Source organism: Cebus imitator, unplaced genomic scaffold (assembly GCF_001604975.1).
Source record: "Cebus imitator isolate Cc_AM_T3 unplaced genomic scaffold, Cebus_imitator-1.0 Scaffold668, whole genome shotgun sequence".
Lineage (NCBI taxonomy): Eukaryota > Metazoa > Chordata > Mammalia > Primates > Cebidae > Cebus > Cebus imitator.
The window spans coordinates 519,560-543,263 of NW_016107983.1; the positions used below are offsets into that span (position 1 = coordinate 519,560).

The 23,704-nt window shown below is 52.7% G+C and overlaps 1 protein-coding gene across 5 annotated transcripts in view; it reads left to right on the plus strand.

Moving 5' to 3' along the window:
- Positions 1-23,704, plus strand: part of COL23A1 (collagen type XXIII alpha 1 chain) — a 356,236-nt gene that overhangs the window by 329,200 nt on the left and 3,332 nt on the right. For 2 of the 5 annotated variants that reach the window (XM_017518269.2, XM_017518273.2), the window contains exons 9-27: positions 338-454; positions 3,657-3,692; positions 4,173-4,199; positions 6,418-6,444; positions 8,242-8,304; positions 8,875-8,937; positions 9,423-9,467; positions 11,531-11,608; positions 13,945-13,998; positions 16,060-16,104; positions 16,970-17,059; positions 17,925-17,987; positions 18,284-18,340; positions 18,563-18,589; positions 19,618-19,680; positions 19,764-19,817; positions 20,111-20,137; positions 22,667-22,720; positions 22,932-23,018. In XM_017518269.2, the coding sequence (XP_017373758.1) occupies positions 338-454; positions 3,657-3,692; positions 4,173-4,199; positions 6,418-6,444; positions 8,242-8,304; positions 8,875-8,937; positions 9,423-9,467; positions 11,531-11,608; positions 13,945-13,998; positions 16,060-16,104; positions 16,970-17,059; positions 17,925-17,987; positions 18,284-18,340; positions 18,563-18,589; positions 19,618-19,680; positions 19,764-19,817; positions 20,111-20,137; positions 22,667-22,720; positions 22,932-23,018 (1,077 nt within the window). The remainder of the gene's footprint in view (positions 1-337; positions 455-3,656; positions 3,693-4,172; positions 4,200-6,417; positions 6,445-8,241; positions 8,305-8,874; positions 8,938-9,422; positions 9,468-11,530; positions 11,609-13,944; positions 13,999-16,059; positions 16,105-16,969; positions 17,060-17,924; positions 17,988-18,283; positions 18,341-18,562; positions 18,590-19,617; positions 19,681-19,763; positions 19,818-20,110; positions 20,138-22,666; positions 22,721-22,931; positions 23,019-23,704) is intronic. The other 3 variants (XM_037734819.1, XM_017518274.2, XM_037734820.1) reach the window with 3 other exon arrangements.

A 23,704-nucleotide genomic window follows, 5' to 3' on the forward strand; every position in this document is an offset into this window, starting at 1 on the left:
CCTTCTACAAAGGGGGGCAGCTGGGCACACGTGCTTTCTCCCACATCTAGCATGTGCCATCTCTTGCCTAAACACCATATCTGGGCTTTCAGGTGCCAGAGAGCTGGCACACGGCATGTAAAAAATCCTGTAGGGCCTCTTACACCAAGGTAAGGGGACCTGTTCCTTCATGTGGTCCCCAAGAAGTGGCAAGAGGCCCAATAACAATGCCTTCCCCTTTGAGCCTGCCCCAAGGGCTGGGGAAGGGGATGGTGTGGGGCTGCCTGTCTGAGGGAGCTTCTATCTGGAGGGTGGACCCCCTCCCACTCAGAGTCATGCCAAGCCCCATTTCTTCCAGGGAGACCAAGGACAAGATGGAGCTGCTGGGCCCCCAGGGCCCCCTGGACCTCCTGGGGCCCGGGGCCCTCCTGGTGACACTGGGAAAGATGGCCCCAGGGGAGCACAAGGCCCAGCGGTAAGAGAGGGCTTGGAGTTGGACCACCCAGGACTTGACCAAAACCTCAAACCCTGATTCCAGCCCCAGCCCCAGCCCCAGCCCCATCTCTAGTGCAGACCCCACGCCAGCCTTAACCCCAATCCAGACACTGAACCAGGGCCCTAACTCCAACCAAGATCCAACCTCAATTCAGATCCTGCCGCTGACCCCAGACCCAAACCCAACCCTAACCTCAACCCAGACCCTTACCCCAATGGAACCTTAAATCTGACACTAACTGGGTCTCTGACCCCAATCAAGACCTTGACTTCAAACTCATTGCCAAATCCTGATCTACACCCCCAATTCAGACCCTAAGTCTGACCCCTACGGACTCTGACCCTGACTCCAAGCCCAACTCTAACCTCAAATAGACCCAGAGACTGTAACCTGACCTTAGTTGCAATCCCAGTCCCAATCCTGACTCGACCCTGAGCCTGAGATGGTTATGCGGGCACTGTCTCTGCAGACCTTTATCAGCACCCCACTCCTTCTCCCCAGTAGTATCTCAGCCTCAGCTTTCCTCCCAGGGTCTCCAGGGCCTGGAGGCCAGGCCCCATCCTGCCACCCCTTTCCCTAACCCAGAAACTCCAGCCTGTGCTTCCCTCTAGTGTGGAGCCCACACCACCACCAGACTGCCACCAGGGTCCCCCCCCAGTCAGATAGGTCCCCCCACCACACTGCTGCCAAGTCCCCCCAGGACAGTTGCTCAGTTGGCTCATCCATTACTTGTCATGCCAGGCCAGTGGCTTCCCGAGCCTAACATTCTCATCTGAGGACTAGGGACAGTGATACCCACTCTTCTGGTTTGGCAAGGATAAAATGAAATAATGGAGAGAGATCAAAGATGGCTGATCACTAGCAGCTTGGGATTGTAGCTCCCAGTGAAAGTGCAGAGAACGAGAGGACGCCACACTTTCAGATGAATTTTTTTTGCTCACGCACCAGGAGATTTCCAGTGGAGGAGCCCCATGGGTCACCAGCGCTTGTGGCCGGTGAGGCAGTTTTGCCGTTGCCTTGGTGTGGCGGTTCTTGGTGCAGAGTCAGAAAAGCACTATCAATCATAACGCCGCTGTTTTGGCCGGTGCAGTGGGTTGCTCAGATTTTAGCGCTGGGAATCAACAAGTTGGACGTCCACTCAGAAACCCAATTATAAAGATGGTAATTATAAAGACCACAGATGGATAAATCTATAACGAAGGGAAGAAAACAGCCTAAAAAGGCTGAGAATACCCAAAATCAGAACGCCTCTCCCTCTACAGGGGATCACAGTTCCTCATCAGCAACGGAACAAGGCCTGATGGAGAACGAGTGTGTTCCATCAACAGAAGCAGGCTTCAAAAGGTGGATGATAAGAAACTTCTGTGAGTTAAAAGAACTTGTTCTAATCCAATGCAAAGAAACTAAGAACTTCGAAAAAAAGTTTGACGAAATGTTAACAAGAATACACAATTTAGAGAGGAATATAAGTGAATTAATGGATCTGAAAAACACAACACGAGAACTTTGCGAACTATGCACAAGTTTTAACAGCTGAATCGATCAAGCAGAAGAAAAGATATCAGAGGTCGAAGACCAACTTAACGAAATAGAATGAGAAGACAAGATTAGAGAAAAAAGGATAAAAAGGAATGAGCAAAGTCTTCAAGAAATATGGGACTATGTGAAAAGACCTAATCTACGCTTGATAGGTGTACCTGAATGTGACAAAGAGAATCAATCCAAGCTGGAAAATAGGCTTCAGAATGTTATTCAGGAAAACTTTCCCAACCTAGGAAGGCAGAACAATATTCAACTCCAGGTAGTACAGAGAACACCACAAAGATATTCCTCAAGAAGACCAACCTCAAGGCACATAATTGCCAGATTCACCAGGGTTGAAATGAAGGAGAAGATACTGAGGGCAGCCAGAGAGAAAGGTCTGGTTACCCATAAAGGGAAACCTATCAGACTCACAGCAGATCTCTCAGCAGAAACCCTACAAGCTAGAAGAGAGTGCGGGCCAATATTCAACATCCTTAAAGAAAAGAACTTTCAACCCAGAATTTTACATCCAGCCAAACTAAGCTTCATAAGCGAAGGAAAAATAAAATCTTTTGTGAACAAGCAAGCACTCAGAGATTTCATCACCACCAGGCCTGCTTTACAAGAGCTTCTGAAAGAACCACTACACATAGAAAGGAACAACCAGTATCAGCCTTTCTAAAAAATACCAAAAAGTAAACAGCATCAATATAATCAAGAATTTACATCAACTAATAGGCAAAACAGCCAGCTAACATTAAATGGCAGTATTAAACTCACATATATTATTATTAATTCTAAGTTTAAATCGACTAAATCCCCCAATCCAAAGACACAGACAGGCAAAAAAAAAGCCAAGACCCATCGGTATGCTGCATCCACACCCATCTCACATGCAAGGATACACAAAGACTCAAAACAAAGGGATAGAGAAAGATTTACCAACCAAATGGAGAGAAAAAATAAATAAATAAATAAAAAGATGTTGCTTTAAAGCAACAAAGATCAAAAGAAGCAAAGAAGGATATTACATAATGATAAAAGGATCAATGCAACAAGAAGAGCTAAAGATCCTAAACATATACGCACCCAATACAGGAATACCCAGATATACAAGACTTATAAAGAGACTTAGACTCCCACACAATAATAGTGGGAGACTTCAACATCAATATTAGACAGATCAATGAGAAAATTAACAACAATATCCAGGATTTGAACTCAGATCCGGAACAAGTAAACTTAATTAACATTTATAGAACTCTCCACTTTAAATACACAAAATATACACTCTTATCAGTACCACATCACATCTGTCTACAGGTTTCAATGAAATATTGGTTGGCTGCTTGTTTGTTATTTTCTTCCCTCATTTTTTTTTCATGTCTCTATTACTAAGCACAATTATAGGCATACCCATTTTTAGACTGCATTCTAGCCCGGGCAATAAAGCAACACCCCCGTTCTTTCTCCCTCTTCCTCTTCCTCTTTCTCTTTCTTCCTTTCCTTCATATTTTTTTTAATTCTTTCTTTTTTTAAAAAAAAAAAAAATGAAATAAGGTACTTAGAGCCCCAGCCCGGGGTCTGGCCTGAGATTTGGGCTCAGTTCAGGGTGACAACCTGCATCCCTCACTACTGTCCCCTTCTACTTCCTCAGGGCCCCAAAGGAGAGCCGGGACAAGATGGCGAGATGGTCAGTATTCAGGGCATTCCAGAGGCCTGGGCTGGTAGGACTGTGGTTCCCAGACCCGGTAGCCCCCCTCCCACACACGCTGACAGCAGGGTCGTGTGTGTGTGTGTGTGTGTGTGTGTGTGTGTGTGTGTGTGTGTATGCATGCACGAACCTCTGTGTGCACATGTCTGCATGTGTGTGCACCCCTGTGCACCTGCCCCTCCCCCCACCAGGCAAGGCACCAGCCCAGGCGGAATTCCTGTATCTCCACATTCCTGTGCCGAGACCACAGTCCACTTGCCACCGCCTGAGCCCTAACGCAGAAGCTGTCCCAGGCTTGAGGAGTCAGGCCCAGGGTGGCAGCTCCAGCCTGCTTCTGAAAGCGACCCTGCCTCCTGCTCTCCAGGATTGCTGTCCCCTTTTACAAAGCCAGGATGCTAAGAAGGACAGGCCCAGGAACAGCCTCCAGTATGACATTTAACACCTTCTCTTTTGTTCCAGGGCCAGAAGGGATCCCCAGGGCCCAAGGTGAGTGTTCCTCATTCCCCATACCCCTCCCCAGATCTTGTGGGATGGATTCCTCCACGACCACTTCCTTTCCCTTGCCCCCCACACCCCTAATGAAGCCAAGGCAGCAGGGTCAGGACACCAAATTCCCAGACCTTGGGCAAGTTACTGCATCTCTCTGCACCTCAGTTTACTCATCTGTCTTTTTCACACAGTTGAAAGGGTTGAATCATAAAACATGTTAGGAGGGTTTTTAGTTTCAAATGGATTTTCCTTTATTTTTTATTTTTTCGAGACAGAGTCTCACTGTGGCCCAGGCTGGAATGCAGTAGCACGATCATGGCTCACTGCAACCTCCACCACCTGAGTTCAAGCAATTCTGCCTCAGCCTCCCAAGGAGCTGGGACTGCAGGCATGCGCCACCACACCCGGGTAATTTTTTGTATTTTTAGGAGAGATGGGGTTTGACATGTTGGCCAGGCTGGTCTTGAACTCCTGACCTCAGGTGATCTGCCTGCCTCAGCCTCCCAAAGTTCTGGGATTACAGGTATGAGCCACCGCACCTGGCCCAAACAGATTCTATTTTTAGAAGAATTTTTGTTTCACAACAAAACTGAACAGAAAGTACAGAGTTTCCATATTCCCCTACCCTGGCCCATGCACCCCCCCCCCTGCTGTGAACAGCCCCAACTTGTTACAGCTGATGCGCCTGCACAGGCAGATCGCCACCACCAGATGCCGTAGTTTACATTAGGATTCACTCTTGCTGTGGTATCCACCACTGTCGTGTCATGGAGTATTTACCCCGCTCTAAACATTGTTATCTGCGTAAACAACCCTCCTTCCTAGCCCCTGACACCACTGATCTTTTTTCTTTTTTTTTTGAGATGGAGTCTTGGCATTTGTTGCCCAGGCTGGATTGCAATGGTACGATCTCAGCTCACTGCAACCTCCACCTCCCAGGTTCAAGCAATTCTCCTGCCTCAGCCTCCCAAGCAGCTGGGAGTACAGGTGCCCACCACCACACCCAGCTAATTTTGTATTTTTAGTAGAGAGAGGGTTTCACCATGTTGGTCATGGCTGGTCTCGAACTCCTGACCTCAGGTTATCCATTCGCTTCAGCCTTCCAAAGTGCTGGGATTAGAGGCATGAGCCGCCACGCCCGGCCACCACTGATTTTTTTTCACTGTCTCCATAGTTTTGCCTTTCCCAGAGTGTCATCTAGTCAGAATCACACAGTGAGTGGCCTTTTCAGATCAGCTTCTTTCACTGAGTAATACACATTGACATTTCCTCCATGTCTTTTCATGACTTGACAGCTCATTCCTTTTTAGCACTGAATAATAGTCCATGTCTGGCCAGGCACGGTGGCTCATGCCTATAATCCCAGCACTTTGGGAGGCTGAGGCAGGCAGATCACGAGGTCAGGAGTTGGAGACCAGCCTGGCCAATATGGCAAAACCTGGTCTCTATTAAAAATGCAATAATTAGCCGGGTGTGGTGGCACACGCCTGTAGTCCCAGCTACTTGGGAGACTGAGGCAGGAGAATCACCTGAACCGGGGAGGTGGAGGTTGCTCGTGAGGTTGCAGTGAGCCAAGATCGTGCCGCTGCACTCCAGCCTGGGTGACAGAGCAAGACTTCGTCTCAATTGTCGGTGTCTGGATTTATTATTTATTTAATGATCAGCCACAGTTTATTTACCCACTCACCTACTGAAGGACAGGTTCACTGCTTCCAGGTTTTGGCAGTTTTGGGTAAAGCTGCTGTCAACATCCATGTGCAGGTTTTCATGTGGATGTAGTTTTCCACCATGTTAGCTTGTCCAGCCCTCTGCAGATGTCAGCTCTTTCTTTTCTGCCCTCCTTGGGCAGGGCCTGGGTGGGGAGGCAGACTGTGGTCCTCCCTGCCAGAGATGGAGCCCCTGGCCTGAGGAGGCAGGATGGGAAAGAGCTTGCTTACCCAGTGCCTCATCCACCAAAACCCTCTGGGACTGCAGGAGTCACCACCCCACTTTGAAGAAGAGTGCCTTGCCCAGGGTTGTTGAGCTTGGGAGTGAGTGGCTCAGAAGTGGAATTCAAGACTGTCATCCCCACCTTTCTGAAGCATTCAGGCATCTCTGGGCTGGCCCTAGGCATGGGTCATCAGTGCCACTTCTATCAGAGGAACAAGAGACCTGGGGTCCGGGCCATGCTCCTATGGCTCTGACCTTGCTCTTGAACCCCCATTGCCTCCCCCAGGGTGAGCCTGGAGCACCTGGAAAGAAGGTGAGAGGGACCGATGGAGGAGCTTCCGGGGCAGTGTTGGGCAGTGGCTGGAGAGAAGGGCAGGGGCTGAGAGCGGGTTTGGGATACGAATGGGAGCCAACCCACAGGGAAGGTGGCCTTTTCTTCACCAGACCTGGGCCCTCACTGTGGGTGGCTGCCCTGTCCTTGCTCTCCGTGAGGCCAGAATTCATTTTATTCATTCATTTATTCACTCATTATTTCCCCTCCTCAAACACATCAAATTCATGCCCACTTCAGGGCTGGGGGCATTAGTTCTCAAAGTGTGGTCCTGGGGCCCACCCCGGACCCACTGAATCAGAGACTATGGGGTGGGGCTGGAGTTCTTTTGACCAGATGCTGGTGCCACTGATGTGAGCTCAAGCTTGAAACCATTGAATGAGCATGATCTTCCCCGGCCTCTTCTCCTGGGCCAGCCTCCTCATTCACCTCATTCAGGTCTCAGTAAAACCCTCACCCAAGGCCAGCAGGTGCACTGGCTCACCCCTGCAATCCCAGCACTTTGGGAGGCCAAGGCGGAAGGATCACTTGAGATCAGGAGTTCAAGACCAGCCTGGTCAACATGGCGAAACCTCGTCTCTACAAAAAATAAGGAAACAAATAAGCCAGGTGTGGTGGTAAGCACCTGTAAGCCCAGCTACCCTGGAGGCTGAAGCAGGAGAATCACTTGAACCCGGGAGGTGGAGGTTGCAGTGAGCCAAGATCGGGCCACTGCACTCCATCCTGCTGGGTGACAGGGTGAGACTCATCTCCAAAAAAAAGAAGACCAGCCTGGACAATACAGCAAGACCTCATCTCTACTAAAAATCAAAAAAATTAGCCAGATGCAGTGGCATGCATCTGTAGTCCCAGCTACTTGGAAGGCTGAGGTGGGAGGATCGATTGATCCCAGAAGTCAAGGCTGCAGTAAACTATGATTGTGCCACTGCACTCCAGCCTGGATAACAGAGCGAGACCCTGTCTCAAAAAACAAAAAAACCTCTCCCATCTTCCAGGAGACTTTCCCCGGCCACCTGCTGAAACAAGCCCTCCCTGTAGCCCCTCTCCGCCATGCCATCCTCTTCTCTTATTTGCATGTATATATGCTTTTTAGGACAGGATCTCACTCAAGCTGTGATGGATGCAGTGGCACAATCACAGCTCCCTGCAGCCTCAGGCGGTTCTCCCACCTCAGCCTCTCAAATAGCTGGGACTACAGGCATATGCTACCATGCCCAGCTAGTTTTTTTATTTTCCGGTTTTTGTACAGATGGAGTCTTGTTCTGTTGCCCAGACTGGAGCGTGGTGGCTATTCACAGGTGCTATCATGGTGCACTACAGCCTCAAACTCCTAGGCTCAAGCAGTCTTCCCACCTTGGCCTACCAGAGTGCTGGGAGTAAGGCATGGGCCACTGTGCCAGGCAACTTTGTATTTATTTGAAGATTTCTTTTCCCTCAGCCTCCTCTGACTCCACCTGAGCAGGGACCTCAGCTGCCAGGCCCACAAGGAGAATGAATGGATGAATGTCCCTCATTCACTGTCCATCCGTTCTTTCTGCAAATGCCTGTTGAGGCTTGCCCTGGACCGGCCCTGGGCTGGTGGGGACAGGGGACACACACAGATGGGTCCCTACCCCACCCCTGCTCTGGAGGGGCAAGGAGGGTAGGGAGGAGCTGCCTGGTACAGTGTGTTAGTGCAGGTGCCAGGAGCAGACTGGTGTGTTGGGAAGTGCAGAGGATGGAGGGGCCCACTGGCCACCTGAGGGTCTGACCGGCAAGCCCCAGCTGTCCTCTCCTCAGGGTGATGACGGGACACCAAGCCAGCCTGGACCACGAGGGCTCCCTGGACCACCAGGGCCCAAGGTGAATATCTGCCCCTCCCCTCGCGGCCCCCTGCCCCACCTCCCGTGGTTCCCATCTTCCTGGTGAAGCCCCTACCCTGGACCTTTGGCACCATGGGGGCCTGGGCCACTGCCTGGCACAGGCCAGAGAGAGGCAGAGGAAGGCCCCAGCCCCACCCCATAACAGGCCTGGCGTCTCACCCAGGCCGTGTGCCTCCCTCACCTCAAGTCCTCTTGTTTCCATCTCAGGGGGCCTCACTCTGCCCTGTCTCCAAGCCAGGAACTGGGTATCATCCTCACACCTTGCTCCCCCAACCCCTCGCAACGGCCACCAAATCCTGGCCAGCCAATCTCCAAAATGTCCCTTGAGCCCCTGAGCTGCCCCAAGTAAGTGCCAAGACCCATACCAGAAGGTGGTGGCCATGGTCCTGAATCCTCTGGGCTGGGGAGAGCCCTTCGGTCCATCACCAAACCCCCCATGGACTCAGTAACATTCCCCAGGAGGCCTAATCGCAAGGCTCCAGGCAGCCCCAAGTTCCCCCCACCACGTGCCGTCTCACACTTGCTCTCACTGCAACTGTTTCTATTTCAGGGTGAGCCAGGGAGCATGGGGCCTCAGGGAGAGAATGGCGTGGACGGTGCCCCAGGACCAAAGGTGACGTGAGAGCTTGCTGCTCTGGCCCCTGCAGGCCCCACTCAGATCGTCACCCAGTCAGGAGTGGGAGATGTGGTTTCACATTTCTCTAATTTCCCATTTTAAGTGAGGAGTCCCAGGAGGGCCTAACCTGGGGTCTCCTTCAGCATTGTCGGAAGCTGGTATGGGGGCAGCGGTGGTGAATCTGGGTGAGTGGCAAGGCCTCCACTGGGGCCCAGCTTTGTGGCCAACTCACCGTGTAGCCTCAGGCTCCTGGACACCAGCGTGTCCTATACACTCGGTCCTATACAAAGCGATGTCAGAGGAGGATCTCGGAGGCCCCTCTGGGAGCCCCATTCATGGGGTGCTGTTCTCATACATTCTGCTCTTAGGGCTCCAGCACTTGGGCCCTGGGCCCTCCTGGGATGAGGGACTGGAGGCAGGGTCATGGGGGCATGTTTTGGCTTCACACCTGCACCTCTGGCTGCAACCGCGTGTCTCCACAGGGGGAGCCTGGCCACCGAGGTGCGGACGGAGCTGCAGGGCCCCGGGTAAGCCACCATCTCTCAGGCAAGGCCTCAGGGATAGGATCCAGTGTGCAGTGTGAGCATGCAGTGTGAGTGTGCAGGGGTCCCGTAGTTTCAGAAGTCCCTGTCCCCACAGAGACCCCAGAGGACCCTGGAGCTACAGGAACTGGGAGTATTTTACTTTTTTAAATAATTTATTAGTGATTTTTGGAAATTCATAATAAATGCTTTTTTGAATAAAACGCTCAAATAAGGAGGTATAAAAATAAGAGTCTTGACTTGCTATTATGAAGCCAGATCTCTCTCGGTCTCCTCATGAGCACATGCCCATCTAAACTCCTTCTTTATATATTCAGTCACAGGTCCTCTGTTGTCCTACGCCTGATCCTACCGCGGTGAGCGGGGCCTTGCCTTTTCCCCACCCCACAGGGAGGTTTGTCCCTGCCTGCAGGAGCACAGCACTCCAGCCCACCCCAGATCTTTTGTAACCAGCCCCTATCAACATGCCTTACCTTTAGGGTGACATCCAGGATCCTGGCCTCAGCTCTGTCCCCTCATGCTCCCAGAAGCTGACTTCTTCCTCCAAAAAAATGGATCTGAGCCCCTGCCTGGCTGCGCAGGCAGTGGAGAGCTAGAGGTGGTTGGATTAGGCCACCAGTGAGTCAGGCAGTTCTGGGCAGGCTATGACCAGGAGGGGGCTGCAAATGAGGCCCAGGTAAGGGTCTCTACCTTGCACAATGGGTTGGCTTGGGCCTGAACCAAAGTGCTCCCAGCAAAAAGCAGCCTGCGTGGGGAAGTGAGGTTCACAATGGAAGGGCTGGCCAGCGGCCATGCATGCAGTGTGAACGTGCAGTATGAGTGTACAGTGAGCATGCAGTGGGAGTGTGCAGTACAGTGTAAGCCCGCAGTATGAGTGTGTAGTGTGTGTGCAGCAAGCACGCAGTGAGTGTGCAGTGTGTGTAGTGTGAGTGTGCAGTGAGCGTGCAGTGGGAGTGTGCAGTACAGTGTAAGCCTGCAGTGTGAGTGTGCAGTTTGAGCATGCAGTGTGTGTGCAGTGAGCATGCAGTGAGAGTGTGCAGTGTGAGTGTGCAGTGTAAGCATGCAGTGTGAGTGTGCAGTGTGAAGTGACAGCATACAGTGTGAGCGTGCAGTGTGAGCGTGCAGTGTGTGTGCAGTGTGAGCATGCAGTGTGAGCATGCAGTGAGAGTGTGCAGTCTATGCAGTGTGAGTGTGCAGTGTGAGCGTGCAGTGTGAGCGTGCAGTGTTAACATGCAGCATGGGCACAGGCATGCTTACATGCGCCTGTAACCAGGCAGGAATAGGCTGTGGGTGCATGGTGTGTGCAGCCTTTACCAGAGGCTGGGAAATAGAGGCACCAGGGCCTGATCCAGCCTGCTTATGTCTTTGTGTTTTGGAGGCTTTGGGGTTTTTCTGTTTGTTGCCAACATTTAAAAATCTGAAGAACGTTACATCAAAATCAGACTTTCCGGGTGGGCACGGTGGCTCACGCCTGTAATCCCAGCACTTTGGGAGTCCAAGATGGGTGGATCACAAGGTCAAGAGATTGAGACTATCCTGGCCAACATAGTGAAACCGCATCTCTACTAAAATACAAAAATTAGCCAGGCGTGGTAGCGCATGCCTGTAGTCCTAGCTACTCGGGAGGCTGAGGCAGGAGAATTGCTTGAAGCCAGGAGGCAGAAGTTGCAGTGAGCCGAGATCGCGCCACTGCACTCCAACCTGGTGCCTGGCAAAAGAGCAAGACTCTGTCTCGAAGAAAAAAAATCACTCATGTTCAAAATCAGGCTTTCCATTTTCCCCTAATAATGCAGGGATCAGGCCTGAATGCCCACATGGAGGCAATTACAGCCGCCCCCAGACCAGGCCGAAACAGGTCCCTCAGCTGGCCCCAGGGCCTGCCTCCGCTTCCCTCCCTTGCTGGGATCCACACTGGGGAGGGGCATGCGTGTGGCCTGGGTGGCAAGGTTCTCCCATTGCTTCCTCTCTGGGTATGATGCAGGGACAGCTGCCACTTCACCCCCCAACTTAGGTCTTCCCTGAAATTATTATTCTTCTTCCTGCCTCAGGGCGCCACAGGCCTCAAGGGAGAGCAGGGAGACACAGTGGTGATCGACTATGACGGCAGAATCTTGGATGCCCTCAAGGTAGTGTCCCTGGTGGGACCAGGATGTGCCTTAGATGTTCTTTTCCTTAGGGAATAATCACTCCCTTTGTGAGTAATCCTGCACTTTTTTACACAAGGGACTAGAGGCAGCTTAGCACAAAGACCCCAAAGTTATTAGGTGCCCAATGTTGAAATCAGGGCTGTGTTGAGACTGCATCAGAGAGGCACGGTGAATATGGCTCATGTAGCCCCAAGCTCCCCAGAGGCCAAGTCAAAAAGGGAAGCTCCCCGCTCAGGGCAAGAGGCAGAGCATTTCCTGGGGTCTGGTCCCAGCACTGTCTCCTGGGACCTTCCCAGAGGACACTGGCTGGAGAGCTAGGTCTTCTAATGATGTCATGGGGAGGATGAGAGTGACAAGCCCTGCCTTGGAGCCTTGGGAGATGTGTGACCTCTGAGCCCAGTTGCTGGTAAACTTGGGACTCACCACCAGTGGAGAGAGGCACTAGGTGCCAGCTGCTCGTGGGTACCCCAGAAGGGAAGTGGGTGAGGAAGGGGTGGTCACCAGAGACCAGACTGGGCAGGGGCCCCTGGCCCTACCTGAGCATCATTCCCAGTTATCTCCCACAGGCCTTGGGGAAGAACAAGTTGACAGTAACTGTGGCACCCACCCCAGGCCTGCATGGTGTGGTGTGTGGCATGGCATGGCCCGAAGGGCAGGCACATGCATGGTGTATCCCAGGCTGACCCAGCCTTATGGGAGAAGCCCTATGAGTGCAGGGAGTTGGGGGATAGACTTGGTTTGGTTTTTGTTTTTGAGACAGAGTTTCACTCTTACCACCCAGGCTGGGCATGATCTCGGCTCACCACAACCTACTCCTCCTGGGTTCAAGTAATTCTGCCTCAGCCTCCAAGTAGCTACGACTACAGGCATGCACCACCACACCAAGCTAATTTTTTTATTTTTAGTAGAGACAGGTTTCACCATGTTGGTCAGGCTGGTCTCAAACTCCTGATCTCAAGTGATCCACCCGCCTTGGCCTCCCAAAGTGCTGGGATTACAGGTGTGAGTCACCTTGCCCAGCCAGAGATGGGCTTTGTATACCAGACTGAGATGCTGACTCAATTTGATGGGCAGCAGCCAGCCATAGTCCATGCAGGGGATGATGTTAAAAAATAAAAATAAGGCCGAGAGTGGTGGCTTACTCCTGTAATCTCAGCACTGTGGGAGGCCAAGGCGGGCAGATCACGAGGTCAGGAGATCGAGACCATCCTGGCCAACATGGTGAAACCCTGTCTCTACTAAATATACAAAAATTAGCTGGGTGTGGTGGCGTGCACCTGTAATCCCACCTACTCCAGAGGCTGAGGCAGGAGAGGCACTTGAATCCAGGAGGCAGAGGTTGCAATGAGCCGAGATTACACCACTGCACTCCAGCCTGGCAACAGAGCAAGAATCCGTCTCAAAAAATAATGATAATAGAAAATAAAAAATAATTTAAAAAAATAAATAAAAACATATTAGGGGAAGGCTAGCTGAGGAATGGTATGGACATGTGTTAGGGGGGAGCAGGCAGCAAGGGGCCCCTAGGCAGAGAGGTCCTGGGCCTGGGCCTAGAGGAGGGTGGATAAGATGGAGGCCAGGAACATCTCAATGGGACACCAACAAGAAGTGGGCAGGATGGGGAGGTGGGAGGGGAGAGACCTAGAACTTGTCAGTCAGGGGCTGCGCAGGGTGCAGTTTTTGGGAAGGGAGGGGAGGAAAGTGTAGAGGCTGAGCAAGGGGCAAACTGAGCCCCGGTGGCAGGCAGCCTGTGGAAAGCCTGGGTAGGGACAGAAGTTTGGGATTAGGGTCAGACCTGAAACCCTGGAGACCTCACCCCTACCTGTGAGACTGAGGAACTCCCCAGGCCAGCAGATGGCAGGCAGTGGGGCCAGAGCATCAGAGAGCTCATAGGACAGTCAAGAGAGGGTGGTGCGGGGCCACCACTGGGGAAGTCATTCTTGGCAGGCTTGAATGCTCACAGGGGATTTAAGTTTGCTTCAAGAGGCAATAGGGAGCCAACGTAAGATCTTGAGCAGGGGAACATCATGAAGAAATCTGTACTGGGGAGACTGGCTCTGAGGGCAGAGGACCCTTCATGGCAGCAGACACTGGTTTCTTGTCAAATGCTGGGTGCCATCTCCTGGCCTCCCCCACAATTGAGAGGCCAGATGAAGCAATGCACAGTGTGGCCTTTGACTGGGGAAGACGCAGCCCCTGAGGACCCTGTCCCTGCTCAGCTCAGCTGGACACGGACTTGGTTCCAGGTGGGGAGCTGGGCGGGCAGTGAGGGGAGGCCCTGCGTAACCACTGACTGGCTTCACTTTCACACACAGGGGCCTCCCGGGCCACAGGGGCCCCCAGGGCCACCAGGGATCCCTGGAGCCAAGGTCAGTGCAGATGTAGCTATGCAGTCCCCCAAGCATTTGTCTCCAGGGCCCACCTCCCCTCTCCTGTCTGCTCTGTGACCCTCTTCCACTTCCCTCCTGGTGTCCTGTCCTGGCTTCTCAGGGCTCAGAGAAAGGGGCTGGGCTCCCAGGCTGGTGCCTTCTTCCTGTGCCCTTTCTACTCTGGGAGATTTCCCTAGGAAGCCTCATTCATACGTTTAAACTGAAAAATCATGCAGCTGTAAAACGGAATGAAAGCATGTCCTTTACAGCACATGGATGCAGCTGGAGGCCATTATCCTAAGTGAATTAATATAGAAAATAAAACCGGCTGGATACAGTGGCTCACGCCTGTAATCCCAGCACTCTGGGAGGTCAAGGGGGTGGATCACCTGAGGTCAGGAGTTTGAGACCAACCTGACCAACACGGTGAAACTCCATCGCTACTAAAAATACAAAAAATTAGCCGGGCATGGCAGTGGGCACCTGTAATCCTAGCTATTCAGGAGGCTGAGGCAAGAGAATTGCTTGAACCTGGGAGGTGGAGGTTGCAATAAGCCAAGATTCTGCCAATGCATTCCAGCCTGGGCAACAAAAGTGAAAATCCATCTCAAAAAAAAAAGAAAAAAGAAAAGAAAAATACTGCATTTTCTCACTTAAAAATGGAAGCTAAACATTGGGTACACACGGACACAAAAATGGGAATAATAAACACTGGGGATTCCAAAAGGGCAGATGGCGGAAGGCAAGGGTTGAAAAACTACCTAACAGGTGCTGTGTTCACCACTTGGGTGACAGGATCATTAGAAGCGAAAACCTCAGCATCATGTACTATACCCATGTGACAGCACTGCCTTTGTACCCCCCGATTCTAAAACTTTTTTAAAAGCTATAAATTTTTCTATAAGCACTGCTTTAGCTGCCTCCTACAAACTTTGATATGTTGGATTTTATTTTTATTCAGCTCAACATAATTCCTAATCTCTCTTTTGATTTATTCATGGATTGTTTAGAAATATGGTGTTTAACTTTACAATACTTGGGAATTTTTCCAGATATCTTGCTTTTTTGTTTTTAGCTTTTTTCATATTTAAAGTATCCAACTGACTAGATATCTTATTAATTTCTTATTTAATTGTCTTGTGGTTAGAGACCTTTTTTTTGTTTGTTTTTGAGATGGAGTTTTGCTCTTTTGCCCAGGCTGGAGTGCAGTTGTGCCTTCTCAGCTCACTGCAACCTCCATCTCCCGGGTTTAAACAATTCTTCTGCCTCAGCCTCCCAAGTATCTGGGATTACAGGCCTGTGCCACCATGCCCAGCTAATTTTTGTATTTTTAGTAGAGAGGGGGTTTCACCATGTTGGCCAGGCTGGTCTCAAATGATCACCTGCCTCGGCTTCCCAAAGTGCTGGGATCACAGGTGTGAGCCACCATGCCCGGCCAGAACCTATTCTTTTTAATACAACATTGATCTTTTTACTGTATTAAAACATGTTTTAGAGTCAAACTACAAGTGTTTTGTCTTGTTGAATGTTTCATATGCACACAAATTCAATGTATATTTAGCTGCTATTGGGTGTAGGGTTTTCTAAAAATCCACTAGCTAAAAGTAAAGAACACAAAACCCAGCCCTTGTGACAGCACACCAGTCTGGTAGACGGACCGCTATGCACACCCTGTGGCCTGTACCCATTCGTTTGCATCCTGCCCATTTGTCTCAAAAGAGCCAACAGCTTTGAAGTCAGGCAGATCTGGTCCTGGCATCCTTGTTCCTGGGCTCTGTGGCCTGAAGCAAGTCAGTTACCCTTCGAGCCTTGGCTCCTGAATCTATGACATACCAACTTATAGGTGACAGCCATGGGTTACATCTGCCCATGATGGGCCAAGGAAACAGAGAGGAGGCGGTGGGTACTACCACAGTGCTCAGACCCCCTGGGTGCCTTCCGGGAGGTCCAACTGCAAAGACCTACCCTGGGCTGGGTGTACAGTGTGTCCTGGCCCTCTGGCTGCTGACACGTCTCTAGGGAAGGAAGCCATAACCCCTCTTGCCATCTGTTCCCTTCCAGGGTGAGCTTGGATTGCCCGGTGCCCCAGGAATCGATGGAGAGAAGGTCTCTGGGCCTTTCATTTCCTTGGTGATGCCAGTGCCTGGTATTGGGGTGTGTGTGTGTGTGAGTGTATACGCAAGCACGCATGCATGTGTGCACAGAGTTAGAGAAAGAGCATGTGCGAGAGAGGCAAAAATCGTGGATTCTCACACCAGGCTGCCTGTGTACAAACCCTGGTCTGCCCTCAGGCCCCGGGCAAGTTGCCCACTCTCAGGCAGGGCTGAGTAACCCTGTGTATGGAGAACACTCAGTGCAGTGCTTGGCACATAGTGGAAAGCAGCAGAGGCTAAGAGCATCACTGCCACCATAGGTATTACGGAAGTGAAAGAGAGAGAGAGAGAGACGACAGAGTGTGTGTGTGTGTGTGTGTGTGTGTGTGTGTGATATCCTATACAGATGTGAGCATATTCATAGGGTCACTTGCTATATTCAAGGGCAAGTCTTTCTCACTGGGCCCATAGTGTGTGTCTCATCCTGGACGTTATGTAATTGGTTGAGTGGAGGGATTTGGTTGCTGGATGAGTTTGTGGGGGTGGGGGAGTCCCACCACTAGCCTCTAAGATGTAAGCACAAAGCTGGCCCCATGAGCACGCCCAGAGGGGCAGTTCCAGGCTCACATGCTCCACTCATCTGCCCCTGGCCCCTGCCCTGAGGTGTCTACACCCAGATGCAATGAGGCAGGAGTGGCATTGCCTCCCACCCCCCGCCACTGCATTCAATGGAGGCTCTCAGCCACCGTGGCTGGAGGTGGGGACCCACAAAGAGGAAGTGGGGGCCTACCATGGACTAAGCTCTGGCGACCCACTAGGGTGGGGAAAGGGAGAGGACCTGCTGAGCCCCATGAATCCCTTGTTTTTGTGGCTTTCAGGGTCCCAAAGGACAGAAAGGAGACCCAGGGGAGCCAGGGCCAACTGGACTCAAAGGGGAAGCAGGCGAGATGGGCTTGTCTGGCCTCCCGGTATGTGACTGGGCTGGGCCACACATTATGCCTCCTGTGTGGGAGCCCCGAGGTGACTGCGTGGCCCCTGTGCTGGGAGGGGGCCAGGGGCGTCCAACAGCCATTGCAGTCTCAGTGCGCAGCCTGCCGGGGACACTGTAGGCTCCAGGCCAGCGCTGCCCTCCTCTCTCCAGGTGTCTATTTCCTTGTCTGGAACAGGCTTTCCACCTTGCTCAGATGGCAGGTAGAATCGGGAGACGTGGCCATGGAAGCGCATTGACCAGATGGTTATACCACTGTTCTCTGACCTAAGCTGCCCAAATTTGCATTCAGCTCCATCCTAGCTGACTTTGGAACCCTGGGCAAGCAACCTAACCTCCTGGGGCCTTGGTTTCCTCACTTCCAAAGTGGGGGTGATCTTTCCCCTCCCTCAAGGGCATGCGTGGCTGGGCTGACAGTGGTGGCTGGCACACAGCAGTACCCACTGTTGTTGTCCTCATCATTTTTATTGTTGCTTTTATGGCCTGACTGGAAGAGCCGCCAGGTGTAACACCACCACTGGGACACATTCGCTGTCCATCCCTGATGATCACTGGGCTAGAGGAGGTGCTGGGGTTTGACCCGGGGTCTTTGCTTCAGAGCCCCTGGTTGCTCCCTGCACCCCAGGAAAACAATCTGCGTGGCTGCTCATGTGCTCTCTAAAGCCCACGCTGCTCACCACCCACGGCGTGGTACACAGATCTAAGGAAAACCTTTTTCAGTTGCAACAGCTAACTTACGACTACTGCCAGAAGCCACATGGGGGCAGGAAGGGAGGTCACTAAGCACCATGGGTGGTGACGCAGGTGCTGGACACAAAGGACTCACAGGCCATGCCATTCTGCAGGGTGCCGACGGCCTCAAGGGGGAGAAAGGGGAGTCAGCGTCTGGCAGCCTACAGGAGAGCCTGGTAAGGGTGTGCAGGGGGCAGGGCTTCCCCCAGCACCCAGTCCAGGCTGGGTGGGGACCCTGAGTCTTGGGACAAAAAGGCCACCTGGCCTGAACAAACCCAGGGCAGTAGGGGAGGAAGAGTAAAGGAAGCAAGGCTCCTCTGAGAACCCACAGGCCAACTGCCATCCACTCACCAGGCTGTGCCCTCTGAGGGCAGGAAGGAGACCCTCACTCCAGCAGTGTGCAGTGAGCTTGGGTGCGGGTGGGTGAGGGTGACAGGTGGTGGGTGACTAACCTGTCTCTCACCCTCCCTAGGCTCAGCTCATAGTGGAGCCGGGGCCCCCTGGCCCCCCTGGCCCCCCAGGCCCCATGGTAAGGACGGTTTGTTTTGGTTTGGTTTGAAGCAGCCAGGAAAGCAAGAGGCGGGGTGGGGGCTAGGTCCCGGAGCCATGACCCAGGAGAGAGCAGGCTTCTTCATTCAGGGAGGGGCACATGGGCAGAGGGCAGAGCCCAGGATGGGGCCCCAGGGGCCAGCAAGTGGCCACTGCAAGAGGGTCTGGAGCCAGCCTTCTCATCTGCTTCTTCTTCCTGCAGGGCCTCCAGGGAATCCAGGGTCCCAAGGTGAGTGGACACAGATTTCCCTACTGGCCTCAGACTCACCGCCCAGGCGGTTTCCAAGAACCTCACCAAAGCGAAGGGCCTGACCTCCGCCCTGGCCCATCCCTGAGTCTTCCTAGCACCTGAACATCCCAAGTCCCCAGGGCATAACCTCCCAGATGTCCTCAGGGCCAGTGCCCCCTCCCCACACCTGGGGCTCTCTCCTCCACTTTCTCCGTCTGCCTGGGACCCCAGTCTGTCCCTCTTTCCTTCTCGGGTCCACCACCCACTGTTTCTACTGCTTGTCCCCTTCTCCTTTCTCTGTGCCTCCCAGTTCCTTGCACTGTCCTCGCCTCTCCCCATTCCAGCCTGCCCCACACACATCTGTCTCTCAGCTGCCACAGGCTGAGCACGAAGTCTTGGGCTTGGTGTCTATTACATAATGGCGTGTTCCCTTCTCTTACATTAAATCTTCGAGTGTGGCCTGCCCACATGCCCTGCCCCAGGGAGGCAGACACAGAAGGGGGGGCCATCTGGCCTCACTCCTTGTCACACCACCCCCCACCCCCGGGGGTGAGTACATCTCTGCTTCCCCAGCTCAGAGGCCAGATGTAGGATTCAGAGTCATGGAATCCCAGGTCTCAGCATGCGGCCCCACCAGATACACTTTCTTCTGGTTCTGTTTTCTCTTAAGGCCTCCTCAGTTCATGTTTCAAAGAGGTGGCTGCTGTCAGGGACAGGGTCCAAGGCTTGCCACAGAGGCCTGATGGGGACCCAGCTCTGCTGCCTTCCACTGTGTGGCTGGGCCCATCCCCACTCATCTCTGCACCTGCTTTCCTCATCTGTGGAATGGGTGTGACCATGATCACCTTCCAGGCATGGCCAGAGCTCTTCCTGATTACCCTCACCGGGGAGTAAGCCAGGGTCAGGCCTGGCGGAGCCTGGATTTGTTCCTCTGCCCACACCCCAGCTCCCATGCAGTCTCCAAGCTTGCCTGTCCTACTGTCTGTCTGACCCCTTCCCCCTGACTGATTTCCCTCCTTTGCCTCCAGGGCTTGGATGGAGCAAAGGGAGAGAAGGGCGCATCGGGTGAGAGAGGCCCCAGCGGCCTGCCTGTGAGTGTCACGAGACTTATTTGTCCCAAAGGTGTTAATTCCTGTAAGCAGCATGCCTCTTGACTCATTCCTTTTCTATCCAGGGGCCAGTTGGCCCACCGGGCCTTATTGGGCTGCCAGGAACCAAAGGAGAGAAGGTAACTGCCTTATTCAGAACTCCCTCTCCAACTATGGCCACATGTTCATGGTGTCGCTCAGCCCTGGGAGCCCAAACCTGTACCTCACTGGGTCCCTGCACTTCACAGAGCCAGAGTTTACACTCTGTGGATGCCAGGTCTATCCTGGCCTCTATCTATGCCTGCACGGTTGGTGGGTCTCCTTGCCCCCCTCTCTGTGGCCAGACCTGGTATCCACAGGGCTGGACTTCCCAGCAGCTGTACTCCCAGCACCCCTCCCTAACCCCTCTTACCCACTCTGTGTCTCTTCTCAGGGCAGACCCGGGGAGCCAGGACTAGATGTAAGTGACTCATCATTTGCGTTGAGTAATCGGGTCCCTCTTGTGTGTATCTTCTGCCCTCATGTAGTAACCTGGTCTGGCTACTCAAGTGTGACCCCCCTTTCCCAGGGCTGGGACTGCAACTGACTGGTTCCCCCTGTGTCCTCATTGGCAAATCCAGTGCACAGCCCAGAGTAGGTGTTTTTATGGACAGATGAATGGATTGTTGATGGGTGGATAATGGAAGGATACATTGGTAGATGGATGATGGATGGAGGATGAAGGACAATGGAGGATGCATTGTTGGATTGATAGATGCATAATGCATGCAGGATGGATGGATGGATAAATAGATGGATAGATGATGGATGAGTGGATGATAGATAAATGGATGTTGGGTGGCTGGATGATAAATGGATGATGGATATGTGGTTGGATGGATAATGGAAGAAAGATGGATGATGGATGGAGGATTAATCTATTCAATCCTCCATCCATGCATCCATCAATCAATGCATCTGTATCCATTATGGATGGATGTTTGGATAGATAATAGATGGATAGATGTTAGATGATGAATGGATGGATAGATGGATGGATGGATGGATAATGAATGGCAATGGAGGGATGGATGGATGGATGGATGGATGACACATTGTAGCAAGGAAGTGAAGAGAGGAGTGAAGAGCCTGTTGCAATATCCTCATGAGAGATAATGAGGCTTTAGCTAGAGCAGTAATTTGAGAAGAAGAGGAAGGGAAGTATTAGCCCAGGTTGATTATATCAAGTCTGTTCTGGTAGCATACATAGAAAACAGTTTAAACTGGCTTAAAATGTCTCATAACTGAAAAGTCTCGGGGTTCAACACGTGGATCCAGGGCTCAACTGTGTCAACACAACTCAGCCTTTCACCCTCTTTTGTCTGCTTTCCCTGTGGAAATCAAGTTCCACGTGGTGGTGGGGTAAAGCCAGCAGCTCCAGACCAGCCTCCTCCCAGGCCCAAACCAAGAAGAAAGAAAATTTACCTCACTCCAGTGTTCTACAGGAAGTCTCAGGGACTCTCACTGGTCCCAGTTAGGTTAACGCTGAACGTCTTGACCATAGGAATGCAGTGCCCTGATGAGTCAGATCACGGACTGGGGTGAAATCAATGTGTTGTGAGAAGGGAGGTTGTTCTCAGGAAGAGCAGGTAGCTATTTCAAGGGACATAGGACAGATGCAGGGCTGCAAGGACTCTGGTGCCCACCCTAGACTTTAAAAAGAGAACATTACCTGGAAGAGCAACTGTGGACAAGGGAATGGAAGAGCTGTAGTCTGGGTTTCTGACTGGGAGGGCTGGCCTCCATCAATGGGAAGGGAGAGGACAATGCTGAGCCCACTGCAGGTTCTGGGGCCAGTTGTGGGTGGAGCTAAAGAGACTCCATGCCACCATGAATGTGGTCACAGCTGCATTCTAGGAGGCCTGGTGCTCAGGGTAGCATCTCAAAACCATGCCCACCTGCTCTACCTGGCAAAGCCCAAGCCCCTCCTCAACTCCACCAGGCTCAACTGTAATGGGGACTGTGCTCAGAAGCTCCCTCTGACCCCCACCTGTAACAGAGCAGCCCTTGCCCCCAGAATCCCACCCCACCATCTCACACCTGTCACTGAGCATTGACTGTCATCAGCACTCTGTTGCCTCCCCGTTACACATCAACAAGGAAACATGTCCAATCCAATTCTCTTTTTTTTTTTTTAAACTTTTGTTTGTTTCTTTGTTTTTTGAAATGGAGTCTTGCTCTGTCCCCTAGGCCAGAGGCAGTGGCGCAATCTCGGCTCACTGCAACCCCCACCTCTCGGGTTCAGGCGATACTCCTGCCTCAGCCTCCTGAGTAGCTGGGATTATAGGTGCCAGCCACCATGCCTGGCTAATTTCTATACTTTTAGTAGAGCCAGGGTTTCACCATATTGGCCAGGCTGGTCTTGAACTCCTGACCTCAAGTGATCTGCCTCAGCCTCCCAAAGTGCTGGGATTACAGGTGTGAGCCACCATGCCCAGCCATAACAAATCTAACTCTCTGTCCTCAGTGTCCAGCCAGTCCAGCTCCTAGTAAATGTTTAGCTACATTGGATGGATGGATGGATGGACAGATGGGTGTACAGGAAGCTGAGCCAAGAGCACAGGACAGAGGTCATTTCTCATTCCATCAAAGACAGTGACATAACTTCCATGGTTTCTGGGGCCTCGGTCCTCAGCCAAACCTAGACCGGTGCCAGCCACATCTGTAATGTGAGAGACCCCTTGTCAGCAGCTCTGCCTGACTGTTGGTATCCAGGGACTACTTTGGAGCAAGCCCAGCTGGCATCCTCAATACATGCTCTTCCTACATCAGCCTTGTACCTGGCAGTGTATTACCTACAGCTGGGACCGGGCCAGCGTGTGCCATGAACATGCACAGGGAGGTGGGTGGGAAGTGGGCATGTGGATGGCAGAGGAACAGAGATGAACAGGTAACAGAGGGGCAAACCTCCGGCCTCATTTTCAGATTCAGTCTTTAATCCTTTTGTCAGGGCTTCCCTGGACCTCGAGGAGAGAAAGGTGACCGGAGTGAACGTGGAGAGAAGGTAAGGGCAGCTGGACGGGAGCTAGGGCAGGAGGAAAGGGGAAGGAGGCAGGTAGGAATGGAAGCCTAGGGGAATCAGGCAGCGAGAAGCCGGCCAGGCAGGTGGGCGGGAGGCAGGGGGAGGCTGGCCCCAGGTGCCTCTCTCGGAGAGGTGTTGGAGGTGCCTGAGCCTGGCAGCTATGGCCAATACCATCATCTTCCCTCCTGCACAGGGAGAGCGAGGAGTCCCTGGCCGGAAAGGAGTGAAGGGCCAGAAAGGCGAGCCAGGACCACCAGGCTTGGACCAGCCGTGTCCTGTGGTAGGTGTCGGAGCAGGGCCCCACCCCAGGTCTTTTTGGCCTCCAGCCAGGGTCAGACCAACATCTTGCCTGTCCTCAGAGCTCAGTTGCAAGTCCCAGAGGCCCCACTGGTCATGTACCAGCCTTCCTCACTGTCAGGAACACTGCTGCTGAGTGCCCCCAACTGTGGGCATGGCTCGGGGAACCCAGCCCCTCTAGAGATGGAGGCCTGGCCCCTCATTGTTCAGCCTCAGGACAGGCCTGGCTTGAGTCAAACGCACTTGGGGTGGAGGTCGACAGGGGCCAGACCATGAGCAGAAGGGCTTTACCTGGAGTCATCAGTACCATCAGCAGTGCCCTGGGAGGGGGCTGGGCCCTGGAGAGGGAAGCGAAGTCAGCACAGGCACGCTGCTGGGGGCGGGGCAGTGAGCGTCCAGCCCCATCACCCTGGCCACCTGGGGCCACAGTCAGGGTCTGACTCCTGCTGTGCTGGAAGTCAAGCTGGGCTGAAACTCAGCTTCCCCATCTCTCTGGCTGGCTGCCCCTCCCCTTCCTTCTTCCTTCCCAGAAGAATCTCTGGGCAGAGGCAGCACCTCCCTCTTCCTCGAATCCCCTCTGCCTGCCCCCATACCCTTCCTTTACCTCCTTACCTGCTCTCTCAGTGGCCCTTGGTAGCCCACCAGTCCCAGTACCCAGTGCGTGAAACA